Here is an 18074-nt window from a genome sequence, read left to right on the forward strand (position 1 = left end):
GGGGAAGGACTCGAATACAGAAAAGAGAATGTGTAACCACAGGATGGAGGAAGTTAAAACATATCTTGTGTCTGACTGTTTTGGACCAAAAGAGATGGGGTTGTAGCCAATTCAGTGGCCTAGAGAGCCTGAGAACCGCTGTACAAAGCTGTCATTCAATAAAAGTATGACTTAAAACTGGTTGTGAATATAGGATAATTGGAGTTGATTAATTAAATTATATTATAAAACAGTAATGGGTTCTCAGTTCCACTAGATGGCGTCTTAACTTTTTCTCACTCATACAACTGAATTTGCTTTTGGAACACATTTAGCTGTATCGTGATATTTACGGTTAAATATACTGTAAAGAGAAGTGGAAATGATTTCCACATTACCTGATAACATTTTCATAACTTTTTTGCAAAATGATAGGTATCTGTGATACCTTTGTTGATAGTCTATAATAATCCCATACATTTCTACATTAATAAATTCACACTGTATGGTCAATTCAGCAAATATATGGCGTCAGATTTACGTAAAAAGTCGTGAGCGCATAGATTATTTCACAGGCGAGTTAAATGAGGGAAACAATATCTGTAAAAAGGTTTTACATCTGTAAAAAAAGCTTTGCATCTGTAAAAAAAAAGTGTTGGTCAAAAATAATTTGGCCCATGTACAAAACTTTTCACACATACACAAAATATTTCTACAGATACAAAACTTTTTACAGATACAAAAAATATTTCTACAGATGCAAAACTGTTTTACAGATACAAAAAATATATTTCTACAGATGCAAAACTGTTTTACAGATGCAAAATACTATCCCTTGTTTGACTCCATACAGGCGCAGATATTAACTTTTCACCTGCAAGATATAAGTAAGTGCTCTCTTAATTTTCGCCATGTAGTCATGTAAAAAAGTCATGTAGTTAAGACTCGAGCGGGCAGCTCAGTGAGCAAAAACCACTGCGAGCGAGCACTATTTCATTGCGCATGCCTGTACAATTCTCAGTTATTGAATTTGTGCGCGAGAAGGCTACTTATATGTTTCGAGTTGAAAGTATACATTTGCGCGTGAGAAATAATATAATCTGCTGGCGAGCATGTTTTACGCGCTCACTACTTTTGACAAATCTTACGCCATACAAAGACCATGGTCATTCGCACCTGTTTTGATTGTTTTTACACATATTCACTACTATTCAGGTCTGTCTTACATACAGTATAGGTCCATAGACTCAACAAACATCGGTCAGCACCATAAAATCAGCACCTGTCCCTAGCTCTAACTCAGAAGACATCCTGTGGGTATAAATCATTAAATCAGAGCTGCCAACTCTCACGGTCACAATGACGGAAGAGCTATACTTTGTAGTGGAGGATTCAGAAAACACGGCTTTCTAAAACCGGTTCCCATCCTTGACATATATCGGCTATATCGCGTTCCATGCAGTTGTAAAATCCAGCATAGCCTTTCAGTAACAGTTTTAGAAAAGCAATAAGCCCCGCGAGTCCGTGTTTTGCGCTACCAAATCATCACGCCAAGGTTTTTGGAAAAGTTGGCAGCCCTGTAAATCACTCGTGTTAAATCGTACCAATACACTATATCGTAAATTCAATTAAATCCTATTCAAATTGTCTAGTGTGAAGAAAATTCACACCTGTTCCCGACTGAATTCTAGATGTTCTTTTAGTCTCAGAAAGGCTAACTATACAAAGTATGTAGGATAAATGATAACAAAGCGTTCAAATGTAACCAAGCAGACGCACGTGCTACCGAGTCGTTGAATTGTGAACCAATCAACATTCGCTTAGCACAGAAAGGGCATTCGTGTGACCTCTAGCCAGCTACAAATACCGGGTTGCATGCACCGCACATTCATAACTTCTTACAACCAACAGACTTTGTGTCTCTGACGTGTTTACGTGTGTTCATCATTAACCTGAAGCCTTGGAACTGAACGCCAGTTTCTTTTTGCAATTCAACGTTTTTACAATTTGTAAAAAATTGTCTTAGAACACTACAAAAAATTGTTAGCAAAAGCACAAGTGTTTTCTTTTTAACAGTCCAACTTTTTTTTTAACTAAGTTTAACTTTTCAATGTTTGGACACTGAAGACATTTGAGGAAGCCAGAGCTCCTAACAGTTCCACTCATCCTTCGCTACTTCAACGCACCGTTTTGTCGAGCTCACCATCATGACACGGAGATCTTGTGCAATATATGCAGTGGGGATTGTCTGTGCGCACCTGCTGATTATTGGGATTGGTTTGGTTGTTGCCCAAGTATTTCCAACGCTAATCCACAACCGTTTAAAAAGGGTAAGTTACGCATGTAACCCATCATGTAGCATTTTATCTTTTTGGAGAAAGTAGCAAATATCCTTGAATGTAACTCTTAATTTTAAATACCACACTAATAAGCCCTTTCATCAACCTACAAGTGCATGAAATTATGAATAAGCTTTTGATCTTGATCTGCACGTGGCAGAAGGAGAACGAGTTGAACAGTGATGTTAAGTGCAAAGAAAATGATAGTTACTGTAATGTCTGAGACATTTTCACATCGCAGACCAGACTAGTCTGTTCAACATCACACTTCGAACGCGTTTGTTATTGAAAGCGCCATGTTAATGACAAGGATGTAATTGTGTTTTATACAAAGCTGTTCTTGAAGGAAGGGACCCTACTCTGCCTTTGGCACTGTTGGCAAACTACTGTGGAAAAAGCATGCACGCTTTTTCAGTTTCAGAAATGTCCTTGTTTAAGTGTACATCTATGTGGGTAAAGAGTAAACCAGCAAATAAATGTATAAATGGAGCCAGAAAGAACAGGAAATGAAGAAAAGAGGAAATTTACAACGTGTGCATAGCACCATTGTGGTTTCTGGAGCAACTCATGAATCTCTAGTCTTAGTGAACTAGTCTGCTTCTAGTAGCCTATGTGGAAGAGCTATATTTCTGACTGGGAGTCTGGCATCCCAGGATAATGTTACAGATTATCTACCAGCATGATCAAGTCATCTTTAACATGTTGTAGCTAGATGGTCCATCCATTGGATAGTATTGCAACATTTGACATATTGCATACTATAGGCTAGTACATTTAAAAAAGGTACCTGAACAAGTTTGTCTTTGACTTTCAACATAGACTGTATGCAATGTACTATGTTTTTCTCAACAAAAATGTTAATGTTTATTCAACAAATAACTCAGTGGTTTGTTTTTGTTTTACCACGTCATTATGCATGCTGCCTCACAGTTGGATGAAAGAGGCAGAGTCCCACACAGCTAAGAATAACGGTTCATAAAAGCTACATGACTATGGGGTTCTCGCCCCACCCAAAGTAGGGCCTCCGCCCAAGGGCAGGCAAGGACCGGGCAAAGGCAATAACATGGTAAAGGCAATAACACACAAGACAGTGCAGCCAGATTGAATAAGCTGCTACTACTGATAGGATCAAGATGCCAATTTCAACAGTGGAAGTTCACGGATCCAGTGATTGATGTCTCTTCCCGTGGTCCTTCGGACGGGGAGAAAGATCCCGCTGAGGCTTGAACTCTCTTGCCCTCTGCTCAGGTGGGGTTTGGGGTGTGGGCGAGAGAGATTCATGTTCAAAGAGCACAAGACATGTGGAGAGGGGGAGTACAGGATGTCGGCTACACTGTAAAATATAATGCATTACATGCTCCTCCATTTTCCTTAATGCATTACGCCGTTACATTGGTTCTCGATGCAAAATGAATATTCAGGAATTGCCCAGCCTGTGTTTGCTGGGCTGTTTGGCTCAACCCGTCCTTCAGAAACAGCCGTCGTATGCAGTCACAGTGATTAAGCACATGGCATAGTAACCACCAAGCTATGTTTGGTTGCTATGTTGTCTTACACCCCCTTCTGTATACAGAAGCCTCTGTAAGATCAGTTAACTGCTATTGTTACAACATTACTACTCCTGGTTTGTTGCCAACACACTTCCCACCCTGTGTAATTAAGACTGCTGTAAAACTAATACAGTCTTGGTTTATGGAGTTGCACTTTAGACCCATCTACATTGAGGTTGGCAGGCTTTTCATATCCAACATCGATATGAAATTGGCCTGAAATAACTGCAAAAGTATTGGAATAGGGTGAAGATACTTTTTGACTGAGTCTGCAAAGACATGTTTTGAGTTTGTGGTGAAAAGCGTTTTCGGGAGGACTTGGTGAGAGCTCGCTGGATCCCTTTTGTAAACAGCTGCGAGAGCGGATCACATGATCCGTTTGGCAGGTGTGGCGTGTGGGGGAACTGAGAAGGTTTAAAGAGCCAATGCACATACAGACTTTGTTCAGTTTCTGTGTAGTGGAGTATAGTCATATTGTACTAGATAATTTCAACTTCCCAATATTTTGGCACTTCTGGTTGATCACACCATAGGCAGCAAGTGTCACTCAGCAAAGAAGGGAGTGAAGTTATTTAGTCATACAAACCTCACATAACTACAGGCATGATTCTGCCCCCTAACCTCTGGCTTGATTTGATCTGGTATCCCTTTGGCCCCAAAGCTGTAGCTAGGATCATCTTCTTAACCATAAAGGTAGGAATCCCTGTCTTTCTGTGATGCATGTGGTTGTGGCTCAATTATCTCAAGAACCGGATACTGTATGAAGTTGAAGTGGCTGGTGTTCAGGACCCAAGGACTTGGGGGTGTCTCAAGTCCTTTTTAAAACGAACGGTTCGGATATGCGTTCAGGTGCAGTAAGCGATGGGACCGCTGATCTCGCAAGCATCCAATGGGCACTACAATAGCGTTAGCCGCCATGGGTCCCGCCAACTGCTGCACTAGTATCCTAAAAGGAGAAATGATTGCATTGTGTTCCTACTGACCCAGTGACTACTAGTCCTAAGGGGAGGAAGTTAAATGACCTGTTTTGACCTTGGTTAGCTCTACAGTTCAAGTTTACTCACAGGCTTTAGTTTGTCTGGTTGCTGCATGTCAGAAACCACTCCCAAACCCCTTTGGACCTTTGGCCAGTGTCAGTTGTATGTTGAAGACCGGGGTGATTGTACTCCCGAGGCATATCCTGACAAGCTCCCTTCGCCCTCATCCATCCCTCCTCTTAACCCAGACAAAAACGAAACATTTTTTGACAAGTTATATTCTTTAACACGCACAGTAAATGTTTAGTCTCAGGTGTCTTTTAGAGTAGCGTTACGTCATTCATGGTTAGTTTCTCTGTATGTAGTGCTCAGCAACTTGTATATAACTTCTACATCTTACTGAAGCTTTGTGTAACCATGTAGGGCAGGGTTGGATGCCCATTCTTACAAATTTCAGGTGGTGAAATGTTTGTTCAGCCTCTTAGTTGCTAAATACGGTCACTATTAAATAGTGCTCCTCTGATTAAGTGGTGCACCAAATACCCTGTACAACTACAACTGAAAAAGCCAACAATACTTGGCTTTTTCCTCCATCAAAAGCCATTTCTAAAGTAAGATTATTCATAATACATTTATGAAAACCAATATAATTACAAGAAATTGCATCACAAAGATAAATGCGTCATCCCACATGACTGAAGATGTACAAGGAGCACAGCATTTAAGGCGTGTGTTCATGACCTCTGACACAACACCCCCCTGCTTGGCCTCTAGTTCTCGTTTTGCTTTCCTCGGTGTGGGTCATGCAGGTCCGTCATAGCTCCTGGTGGGAGCTCATACCTCCCGAGACACCTCAGCAGTTTGGTGTTTTTGTGTGCTAAGCCTCTTTCATACCAGCTTATTGAGTAACTGGGTTGAGGGGTTTGGCTGCCCCATAGTTTGGCTGACTGTTGGTCACTTAAGCAACAGTTAGTGTAAAACTAAAAAATGTTTCTGCAGAGCTTTTAATATCATGGTCCTGCATGAGAGCACTTAACGGGAATGTTGGTGACCGTCTCAGATAAGATGTGGTGTCACAAATAATTAACTTTTCATTAACACAGCAACATCTTGTATTTCTCATGCTGAGAAGTAAGGGCAGGGTTTCCCGCTGCACTTTTCCAGTTAAGGCGGCCGCCTAAGCAACACATGCGACACGCCTGCCGCCTTAACTACGTTGTCAGAAAAGAGAAATTGTGATATCTGCCGTTGTCCTGTTCTCCCTTCTCTGCAAAAGACATCGGCAGGAAACCCTGAAGAGATAACTTGTTATCGCTATAGGCCTATACAATAAATGGACGAGGCGCAGGCATAAGGACATGCGTTTCCTGCCGAGTTGAGCTGTCTTGAGTTGTACAAGATTACAATAAATGCAACCTACCAGCCAATCAGAAACGGAACAGAACCTCCCCCCTGATTTTGGTACACAAAACATTGACGGGTTTGGTAATCTCAAGCCAAACTTGCGAGCCCTGTCTTAAATCTGCAAGTTTTGTTTTTTTGTGCAAAGTTGTCCATCTCAGGACCCAAAGATGTGCGGATCCACTTTGCCCAATCCCATCATGACCTTGACAAGGCTCATTTGACCTCAGCTCGGGACATCAACATGTGAGCAAATGCAGCGCTTAAGCCAAAAACTTTGGATTCAAGTGCAAACGACTCAAAAGTCTTGAGTAATAGAAACTCAACGTTAGACTCATTGTTATTATGACTATAGGTGATAAATCCAATTATATATCATAAATCAAAAGGTAATTTCCAAAGTTTCTTTGATAGATTCTTTACTCTTTTGGAAAAATCTATAATTAACAGTTTTTGCCTACATTCTGCCATTTCTCCTCTAGTCTCTTCCCGCTGTCACTGACTGTCACTCAGCGGGGACTATCAGACCCACACCCACCCAGACAGTTACAGCTAGCAACGTTCACTGATATCATTTATTTTGACAGACTGTTGAAGCATGATACAAAAACTTATATGTCACACCTAGTTTCAAGATAAAAAAAATTACATTTGGGGCTACTTCACATGCTGTCCGGACTGAGAGTGATTAAATGACATCAAAATATGTATATTCCATACATCTACCAAATTATTCCAGAAAGCATGTTTTTTATTTTTTTCTATAATAAAAATTAAATTAAATTTGCCGCCTCCCCTAAAACTCTTTGGCACGCCCCAGGGGAGGCGCGCCCCACACTTTGAAAACCCCTGCACTAGGGCATATAAACCAAACACATGATGCTACCCTGCAGCCTTTATGTATAGTGCAGGCATTGGTTTGAGAACTTTACAGGACCACATTCTCCCTCCTGCCAAGATGACATTCACACAGTCCTCACTTGCAAAAGAGTAGAAGGGGCATCAATTGTACCCTCCTTGGTCTACTTAACAACTCCCGGCCCAAATGAATGATTTCCCCTCGAGACCTTGGATGCCGCTCTTTTGGCTAACAAACTTTGCCTTGTGTCTGTTGTAATTTTATGGCACTGGGATTATTAATTTTGGTGTAGGGAGATACCGTGTGGTTGCGTTGCCTGGCCACTCAGTGCTCAATCTTCAGGAATGCACTCAGTGTTGGGGGGTCACGGCAGTGCCTAATGGACTGCTGAAATCCTTGCAGATCACATGACATGTCTGCTCCAGGACTGGTTTCCATGGGTTACCCTGCACTGACAAAGGGTCTCTCCAGTACCATTCATGTATGCTCAGCCCACCTCCTCCTTCCCCACACGTTCCAAGATGTTTTCTCTCCCGGTGTGTTTTTGTGGAGCTATGGTAGTATGGTTCAGAGAGCTTGGCGTTCTTCTCCTAAAATGGTTAAAAAGACAAAAGTAACCAGATTAACTGTCATCTGTATGGTCAAGAAAATTAGATTAAAACTATGACAATTGCTGATTAACCACAGCTCGGACAACTTATCTGTGATAATGATGTGGTTATCATCACTCAAAGATAGGACAACCAATACAATAAACCACAAAAACACAGACACCACCTAGACTAGATAGTAATGGGGCTGGTTTCTTGTGTTTTCTTCAGGAGATCACATTGACGGAGGGAAGCCGGACATTCGAGACATGGAAGAGCCCTCCTCCGCCTGTGTTTATGCAGTACTTCTTCTTCAACCTCACCAATGCGGATGAGTTCCTAGCTGGAGCCAAACCTGTAGTGCAGCAAATTGGACCCTACACTTACAGGTACTATTGACAACCATGGCATGTCCCACAAGAGGCGAAAGCCTCCTTTTCTAATTAATATAATTCTCATTCAACGCAGGTTTTGAAATTATTTTAATAAATGCGTGTATTGAGTGAAATGTAGTTGAAATCATGGGTTTTGACTGCAAATATTCAAGAATCTGTATAAATCATCTGTCTTTTTCTGTGTCTTAATGCGTGTCGTGTGCACTAGACTAGTCTACAGTGGCATCGTGCAGACTGGTAGAAGTAGATATTGATTCACCTGTAGACTGAACAAGTGTTATCTGAAAGGATGTACAGCGATAGAACCCTCAAAGAAAATGTTGGAGGTACAGAACAGACCCCCTTTTCCAGACAGAACACATTGGTGTGACTTAAGTGTTTCTATATGGAACCAAGGAGACCCGAAAAGGGTTCCATCTGTTGTGTAAGAAAAACCTTGAATGCTCTTAAATAAATATTAAAGTCCATGGCAAAAACAAATAGTCTGACTGCTGCCAAAGTTTGTGAGGATGAAAGGTCCTTCATGACCCAAACTTGATTTAAATGAAATAAATATTAAATTCATGTAAACAAATGCTTTGTGAATTTTAAAGTTACGTGAGAGTACAACCAAGACTTATTTAAGATTCTTATAGAAAACTACAATCCCGGCAGGGAATTTGGTTTCACTGTGTAGCCAAAGCTACCAACCACTACTTTTCAAGATAAGAAAAAAACCTCAAAAAATTGATTATCTTTCAAAATGTATCTATCCTTGTGCCACCCATGTTCTCAGGGAGTACAGGCCAAAGGCCAACGTGACCTTCGTAGAGAATGGAACCATGGTATCTGCCTTCAACCCCAAGACTTTTGTGTTTTTGCCAAAAGAGTCAGTCGGTGACCCGGCAAAAGATATAATCACCACCATCAATATCCCAAATGTTGTGAGTAACCCCCAAAGTCACCCAGTTGTGAATGGTGTGCGTGTGTCCATCCTACCCCCAATATCAGTCCTGACCAGACCCCCATCCCCTCTCCTCCAGGCGGTGATGGAGAAGGTGAGGGACAGCTTCTTTAAGAGCATCGCCGCCTCAGTCATGATGAAAAGCGTCAATAGTGGCATCATCACCAACCGCACGGTCAACGAGCTTCTGTGGGGCTACTTGGACCCCCTGCTGGTGAATGTCAAGAAGAGCAAACCTGAAGTGGAGGAGTACTTTGGCCTCATGTACAAGGTAGGCGGCACTCAAGGTCCCGTTCACGTATTTGTGTGAACTTGAACCTTTTTGTACGGATGACGAAATACTCGCATAGGATGAGTATTTATTTGTTAAACATTCAGATTGAACCATAGCAAATGAATGTAATCTAAACTTGAATGTGAACTCTTTTTTTGAAAACTGGTATTCATAGGTGCAGATGTTGGTTTTTAAACGTCAAATCTTTTCATTTAAATCTTTTGGTAATTGTGGGTTTTTTTTTTTGTTTTGTTGGTGGGTGGAATAAGAAGGTCATGACAAAGCTCATTCAGGCATTGCTTCCCCAAAATTATTTAAATACAAAAAAAGGACATATCTACAGCTCCTTATTAAGTGTGTTTTTCTGGATATTTCTTCAGAAAAATGGCACCAACGACGGAGAATTTGTGTACCACACTGGAGAGCACAATCATCTGGACTATGGCAGGGTCCACTCCTGGAGGGGAGAAAGGTAACATCACACGCCCGCTGCCATTTTGCGTCTGTATTATAACACATGCATATCAAACCATACCGCATTCATCATCAGAACACAGCCTCACACACACTCACTGCATGCAGAGACGCATGCTGTGACCTCTACCCATTCAGAGGAAATATTGATCAACAGCTCTTACGCTCCCCAAAGCCTGTCTGCCTGTCTCTCTGTCTGGGCCCCATACCAAGTACTGGGAGCGTTGGCTGGGAACATCTTGTTACTACCCATTGCTATTGGAAGTCTTTCAATTCCTCCCCCCATACCAACTGTTTTGTTGGCCCTTGGCTGACTTTATTTAATGTCTTGCATGAAGGCTCGATTCTAAGCCACCTGGGAGTCAGGTGGCTGAGCAGTTAATCGCGATATTAATCAGAAGGTTGCTGGTTCAATTCCTGGCTGTGCCAAATGACATTGTGTCCTTGGGCAAGGCACTTCCCCCTACTTGCCTCAGGGGAATGTCCCTGTACTTACTGTAAGTCGCTCTGGATAAGAGCGTCTGCTCAATGACTAAATGTAAATGTGAGAGGGTTGAATGGAGATACCCTGGGAATGCTTGTCTCAGTACTTTATTGTGTGTGAATCGCACTGCAGCAAGCTGTCGTTCTGGACGTCCGAGCAGAGCAACTCCATCAACGGCTCCGACGGCAGCGCGTTCCATCCCCTCCTGTCCAAGGAGGAGCGCCTCTACGTGTTCACCTCCGACCTGTGCAGGTACCCGGCATCCCATCACGCATCACTCCACCACACCGCTTCCTCGTATGAGCACTCGCTCGAGTTGTTTTTTGGGGGGCGTTTCTCTTAGAAATATCCTAGGTTCCCATATGTGTGACCTATCACCTGGTAAGGAAGTGTATGTGGTAATACTCTGGTTCTATTTTGGAGATGGGAGGTCTGGACTCGGCAGGGAGTGGGGAAGGAAAGGCTTTCATGGCTGCCATGGGAGTAATGTCCACACCTCTGGAATTGTGAGATCCTTATCACAACATCCTGATCACTTGCAAACAGGATCACGGGTCACCCTCTGTGGCCCCAATACACAGCTACTCGGGAGGGGGGTGGGGGGGCTGACACAAGAAGACTATAAATATTATGACCGTAAGAAAAACGTTAAGAGAGCCTGAATGCAAAGGAGAATATGGAGACATTGACGGCATCTGTCATATGTCCATCAAATGTGTCGTGGAGTGTAAGGTGAACAGTACATTAACCAGTTGACATGTGTCTTATAAAGACATCATATCTATCAATACACTATTGGGTGATGCTTAAAACATTGTAAAGGGGCAATGGTTTGTAAGGCATTTTTGGGGTGGGACTAAGAACTGAAAAAGCCAGCATCTGGACAGCGTCACTTATGAATTCTTGTAACGAGAAATGTCTTTCTCAAGTATTTGGCACATAAGTATACAGTTTTTTTTTAGTTTTTTGTTCTAAACTTGGATGAAATAGGTCTGCTCAGACAGGTTTTGCAATCAACCAGAAATCTCAACATGACTACGATAATACAGACAGTACTGTTTTTGGTTTAAACCAGTTTTTTGTCTGGTCAGAAGTGGTCTAGTTGGGCCCCGACAAGGATATCCTCGGCAGAACAAGGTAGCCAATGCCACAATGTTCTTAGACACAAGAAAACAATGATGTGACTTTAACTCGAGGCGTTGTGTTCTTGTTGTCCAATTTTATAAATGATCCTATTTTGTCGGGGGGGAACCTTGACCTAAAAAACTAAGACGAACCTACACCCCCCTCTACACCCCCTCCCCTTGTTGGGAGTGGAAAGAATCTGTCAGTGGCATCCTCTGGACAAGGGCTTGGACTCCTGTCAAGCTTCCCTTAAAGGTTTTTGTCTCAAACTTTCCCCTACTTCCTCCTACCCTGGATCATCTGGGTTAACATAATTGAAGGGACCCCTCCCTGCTTCCTTTTACTTGTTTTATTTAGGTAGCAATTTCAATAGAAAGTGTTGTAGTGATTCACTTTAAACTTTGTACACCTTTTCTTTTCTTTTTTTTTCAGTCTCCTGAAGTGCTGATATTTTGTTGTCTTTCACGGTTCAGAAAGGAGGGATATGAAAAGGAAAAACAAGAAGTAGTCAGGAACAAATTATATATCTGCAAATTATAATTATAACCAATTCAAGTTGAAATGCAGTACAAGCTGAACAGCCCGTCAATAATGTTTAGACAGGTTGAACTATACTAGAGGAACCAGAATGCATACAGGTGACCTTGTAGGCCCTGATGCATAGCTGGGACACCAGTTGAGGTTATGACCCCTGTGTTGAAGAGTGGAGGCAGGTGTCCTGGTTCACAAGCGCAACACGAATGCTCCACAAGCCATCTCGTGGTGAGCATCCAGCTGCCAAAACTGATGAAATAGCTGGCTGCCAGGGTATCTTAGGCTGTGGCAGAGCGAGAGTTGGGAGCCAAGACCAACGTGGCGCTATCATCTGTCGTCTTTACTTGTGGTAGTGGAGACGGAGGTCGTTATGGATTTAGGATGTAGGTGGCCTGATAGGACTGAGATCCTTCTAGCTGTTGGATGGGACTGTGTCTTTTGTTGGTTCACACGATCCACCATAGGGAATCCCTTTACGTACAGATGCTGTACACTCTGATTGTTCTCTTGTAAAAGGATCTCCCAGGGAGCGCTCTACATGGAACGGCATTTGAACTAATCCTTTGAAAACCCACACTTTTTCAAATGGCTCTTTTGGGGGATGGGAGGGGATTGGCTTGTGAGTAAATGCAGAACTTTTGAGGGGTTGATTTTGATTCTCTAGGTCGATCTTCATGGAGTTTGAGAAGGACGTGGAGGTCAAGGGCATCCCAGCGTACCGCTTCACGCCCCCGCGTGACGTCCTGGCCAGCAAGGAGGACAACCCGGCCAACGAAGGCTTTTGTGTCACTCCCAAACAGTGTCTGGGAACCGGGGTCCTGAAAGTCAGCGTGTGTCGGAAAGGTAACCCTTTCTACTCTCAGCTCTCAATTTGAGTTAGTGTTTTACACCTTTTTCCCCAGATTTACCTCAGCCTTAAAATGATTTGAGCCTCAAAATGATTTGAGCCTATCACCTAAATCCTTTCCCGCCCTCTACTAACCCCCTCAACCACCCGTGTGATACAGCTATACACTTCCCCAATACGTCACCTGACCATGGCTGGCCAACTGGCTGAAATGGCGGTAAGCCCTGTCACCTGACATGCGCTGGTTGGCTTAAATCTCCCCAGCCCTCTCTCATGCTCTCCCAAGTGTTTAACACGCACTCTGTTATGGATTACTAGGTCGTCGACGGTTCTGGTTCAAATTCAAAACATGCTTCTTCAAGCCCTATAACGGTAAACATGGTGAATGACGATGGACCGATTTCCTGCTGTCAGCAACAAATCAACACCCCCTTGGCTGTCTTAAGGGAATGCTGTGATGAGGTTGGGAAAGTAGTTGCTGGTGACGTGTGGATCGACGTGTGCGCGTGTCGTGACCTTCAAAACAATGGCTGGGCTGAGCGCTTCTTAGGAACGTTTTAAGAGCGCTCTTAGAACGTTCCTAAGAAGCTCTTGGCGTTAAGAGCTTCTTAACGAATCTGGGAAACCCGGCCAATGTCTTTTCGCACGCGCACACACACACACACACACACACACACTCTCTCCCCCTCCCTGTCAGGTGACTGTCAGGGTTCATTCCGTTCCTCACAGTGCAAACACAGGAGTTGGAAAAGCATTACCTCTGTCCCACTTCTTCCAACGCCCCTCTGCAGCATCCATTAAAAACCATATGATCTTAACACAATGTTATTTTTAGAGGTCGATTTTTCCTGCTATTCTCATAGATCAATGGAAATCGGTTATGAAACGTCCTTGGTTGTCAATGTACGGAACTCTTAACAAGACAAGAGAATGTTAGCCAGGTCCTGAATTGGTTTAACAGACATGACGGTAGCACTCTGTGTACTGTACATATTTGTGCGGTGGGAAAGAGAGATTGTCAGTCTGGGGAAGAGTTGAGATTAAATCTACTCTCCCCCTCAAGGACACCGCTGGCCAACTAGGACAAAGGAGAGCGTGCTTCAGGGTCAGCTTGAACATGGATCAGGATTAGAGTAGCATGGAATTACCATTCATATGGTTAAAGGATCATTTCAGGTTCAGGCCACTAAATTACTCAAATGTGTTGTACTGTAATGTGAGTGGCAATGGAGGGGTGTTTTTAAAGCTCTACATTGTGTCAACCTTGCACTTGGGAGGACAGTATCCAACAGCACAATGTCACGTGATTGCCTTCCCCTAGCATTATGGGATAGCTGGCGATGAGAAGAAATGGAAATAGCAACAGCCGTATGACCAAGCATGCATCGTCAAGTAACGTGCAACCATGAGTTTGGCGGGCCAACAAGGCTCATCATGGCCAAAATTCACACCAAAAAAGTGCAACTGGACACTGCCGTGGATAATACTTGTAACACTGAAACAGCCTGGAAGGTTTTGTTCAGGAAGTGCTTGAATATTGGCTTTGTGACCTTGCATGTTTCACTTTCCTTGTATTCCTGTATGTATGGTCTATTCAGCTCTTGACCACACTCTGTAACTCTCTTGTTCTCTCTCCTACAGGTGCTCCAGTGGTGGCCTCTTTCCCACATTTTTACTTGGGTGATCCCAAGTATGCTGACGCCATTATCGGACTGTCTCCGAAGAGAGAGCATCACCAAACCTTCCTGGACCTGAACCCGGTACAGAATCTAGATTATACTGACTCAGGGTTATCGATCCAGCCGGGCCATCCCATCTGGATTATGACCACCACCACAAAACACACACAAGGGCACAATTGCGCCTGCTTTAAATGAATGCCCTATTGCGCCCCCTAGTGTGCTCGTGTACACATGAGCTGCTGTGGCTTTGTTGCGTACCACATTCATGTTTCAATTGTATTTTCTTGTTTTAGACCACTGGCGTTCCTATTCGGGCCAACAAGAGGGCACAAATAAATATCCTTATCGGCCGAGTCTCTGGTTTCCCGTAAGTGATACTACTAATGCGTACATTACCATACAGTGCTGCAGCACTTTCCCATATTCAGGTATGGTGACTTTGTGTGCCTCAGATTATTTCTATTCAAGCTGCCATCCTGTCATTCACAGGCAAACCAAATTACTAAATGAAACCATCTTCCCCATCATGTTCATCAACGAGGTAAAAGAATGCCATTGTGTAACTATTGCAACCTAAATGGCCACTGACCCAAATGTGTTCATCCTTATACAATATCTGATGACCCAGTTTAAGAACACGTCCTTCTTCTTTCAGACCGTTGTAATTGATGATGCATCAGCAGCGAAGCTCCACAAGTTGTTGCTCATCGTTATGCTGGTGTCCAACTTCCCGCTGATCATCGTGGGTATGGGGGCCATCATGCTGTTGGTTTTCATCCTTCTCATGATCCGTGCCCGCAAGCAGAAGGTACTGTACAAAGTATAGTGCATACGCTGTACATGCACGTCCTCAACAAAAAGAAACGTTTTGAAAAATGTGTAAACGAAAAAGACCAATTTGAAGAACATTTCTCTTCACATTGTGCAACAAACGGTTTCCCCAATCCTGTGGTCAGGCCAACATCATGTGCTTTCTTTAGCTACAAATACTGGCATGCAATGTTCCCAGTGACCTTTGAAGTTATTCACCAGACTTTCTCAGAAGATGCCAACAGGCATGGTAACAGATGAAGGGACTCTCTTTGTGTGTTTGGGGTTAGGGTTATTGTAGAACTACCCACTATTTCACATGCTTGTCTGCTTATTGCTAACAGTCATTGAATACTAGCAGCAGCTACAATAACACATGGCCAATGTTACTATTGGCTGTGCTTTGTGAGAAACTATTTACTTTTGTAATGTTGACGCAAACCAATGAGTTGATGGTACTGTGTCAGTCAGCTAATCTTCTCAAGCTCACACTAACAGCATGTGCTTGCTTCTTCACCGCGTGTCCCTATGCAGAATTACGTGAAACGCATGGCTTTTACTGAGGTGCTCTATTGTGCTGTAAGTCTGAATATTTCAAATCTATTAATTTCCTCCATTCTCTTAAACATGTCATCTTGTGCAATTCGAGAGGCATTAAATTTGATTGTCACCATCCGTCCTCGAATAATAAGCACAACAAGTCTGCTCTGAATACTTTACAAACGTGACCATCTAACATGCCACTCCAACCCCTCCCATGTTTTATAGACCACCATCACCAAGGAGGACACGGCATATTCTCCCGTCAGCCATAAGGATGGAGAACCGCTGGATAACCAATCAAAGAATGGCACATACATTGGCCTGACTCCCATTGACCCACAGTCTTGAGGAGTGGGAGGGTGGGGGGGGGGGGTGTTGAGACAGACTGGGGTTCAGAAAAGCATCATAGACTGTAGAGTATCAAGAATTACCCCCTTTATACACATCGATGTAGGCTCCCCAATATTGGGTTAATTGATGTTAATCCCCAACAGCCAATTTGTGAACCTAAACTTGCATTCATGCTGTTGTTGAAGGCTGGATTATATAGTATACAGTACTAGTCACACCATTGTTCTCAACTGTCGAAATATGCCCAGGCCTCTGACGTGCTGTTTCAGATCATCTCAAAAGGTGAAACCACTCGATGCCTGTGCTGTGTGTGTGTGCTGTTAGATCATTTATCAATGTATCATGGAAGAAAAAGTCATGGATTAAGGACCATAAATGGCAGTGTTTCAGTGTTAATGGAAGTACAGTACAAAGCTGGATTGAATGCCTGAATACCCAGTGGCTCTCAGGGACCATGTACAGTATGGTTAGTCGAATGACTGTGCATCCCTACTCCATAAACTGCGAGCGCAATACTGGTATAATGCCATTCTCAGGGGACAGGACACTCTGCTATGAGTTAGATGAACAATTGTAAGCATGTATACTTAAAACACTTTTTTTCTTTTGGATAAAAATGTTATGGAGGGTTTCCTCTTGAGTAACTGAGCCTGAATAAAATGTGCAGAATTCCAAAGTGCTATCAAAATATAAATATATATATTTAGTTGTGTTTATTTTTTATTTTTTTTAAATGCCCTCCTTTTTGTTTTATCACTTTTTTGGGGTGGACTGGATGTGTATATTGAAGTAACATCTTAATGGTCAAAATATTCCTTTTTGTGAAGAGGTTCTGAAAGACTTCCTAGTGCATATCATGAGTTTGAGATGCATACATTCACCTGATTTAACTGAGAATTTACTCTTTTTTCACACACACAAAAATATAAATTCAATGTGTGAACAAGATTTGTGACTCTTGAGCTTGACGCTTGTTGGTGCCATGATGTGGTCAACTTCTCTCAAGGCCTACACTGCAAAATAATAGATTGTGTCGAAATGCATTGAGAAGTATAAGTCATTAGTCCTTTACCAATACAGTATTACTAAATACCAATGGATTATGTCCTACATTTAAGTTTTAGGTATGTTAGCATGCCAATGTCAACTAAGATCGTTTGTGTTAATGTATCAGATGTTAAATTGTATCTGCATTGCTGTTGCTGCTGTTGCTTTTGGGTGTTTAAGGGGAATTGTTAAATAATTGTGTATTATGCCTGAAAGATGTAGATATTACAAAATGCAGATATTTTGTATTTTTGTGGCTTTCGGATATTTTGTGAGGGGAACAACTCTAGGATAAGATTGTTGCTATTTCCTACAGTATTTTACATGGTGTATTAACTCAGTCTTGTATGTTGCAAGTAGACTAACAAGGTCCTGGGTGCAACAGCTTGACTGCTGTGGTCCTAGCATGTCCCTGTTATCTGTCAACTTGTGGTCTGCTATGAGGTCTGCTTGAATGAAAGCACATTGCACTGTCAAAATCATGTTACTCCTCTGACGTATCGGATTGTATCATTTCCTGTCCTATTGTATCATTTCATATTAAAATGCCTGTAGAACAAGTGTCCAGAGGGAGCCAATCCAACTGTGCATTGTTTTCACCACCATCTAACAAGATGGCGTGCACGTTGTTGCTCAGTGTTGCATTGAAGAATATGAATAGTCAATGAATATTGGTTTATGGTATTTCCTATTCATAGCCTTCATGCATAATCAGTACAGTCTTTCCAGGTTTAGAAAGCAGTATGCTTTTTTATTCACTATATTTAGCTTTTTAACTCTAATGTAAATAATTTGTGTGCCTAGAATCAAGGGTTTGAGTTCAATATCCATACATGCCTTACACCTTCACCAAAACAAATGGATAGCACT

At 42.5% G+C, this 18074-nt stretch overlaps 1 protein-coding gene across 2 annotated transcripts; it reads left to right on the forward strand.

Moving 5' to 3' along the window:
• Positions 1-1872: 1872 nt before the first annotated feature.
• scarb2b (scavenger receptor class B, member 2b) lies at positions 1873-17773 on the forward strand. Of its 2 annotated transcripts, XM_084693888.1 has the most exons (13): positions 1873-2309; positions 7927-8084; positions 8866-9013; positions 9113-9304; positions 9688-9779; positions 10398-10517; positions 12589-12767; positions 14413-14531; positions 14747-14820; positions 14943-14994; positions 15109-15261; positions 15798-15842; positions 16032-17773. In XM_084693888.1, exons 1-13 carry the CDS (start codon positions 2187-2189, stop codon positions 16152-16154), a joined length of 1578 nt encoding a protein of 525 aa, XP_084550014.1. In that variant the 5' UTR covers positions 1873-2186; the 3' UTR covers positions 16155-17773. The 2 variants fall into 2 exon arrangements, with proteins under 2 accessions (XP_084550014.1, XP_084550015.1); XM_084693889.1 differs by lacking the exon at positions 15798-15842.
• The last annotated feature ends 301 nt before the right edge of the window (positions 17774-18074 follow it).

Source organism: Hypomesus nipponensis, chromosome 27 (assembly GCF_054491055.1).
Source record: "Hypomesus nipponensis isolate SF chromosome 27, ASM5449105v1, whole genome shotgun sequence".
In the NCBI taxonomy this organism is placed as follows: domain Eukaryota; kingdom Metazoa; phylum Chordata; class Actinopteri; order Osmeriformes; family Osmeridae; genus Hypomesus; species Hypomesus nipponensis.

Excerpts from the sequence above, each read along its gene's own strand:
- scarb2b (XM_084693888.1), top strand. The coding sequence starts at position 2,187 with ATGACACGGAGATCTTGTGCAATATATGCAGTGGGGATTGTCTGTGCG. Across the intron at positions 9,305-9,687 it reads ACTTTGGCCTCATGTACAAG|AAAAATGGCACCAACGACGG; the intron begins GTAGGCGGCACT and ends ATATTTCTTCAG. Across the intron at positions 14,821-14,942 it reads GGCCGAGTCTCTGGTTTCCC|GCAAACCAAATTACTAAATG; the intron begins GTAAGTGATACT and ends TGTCATTCACAG.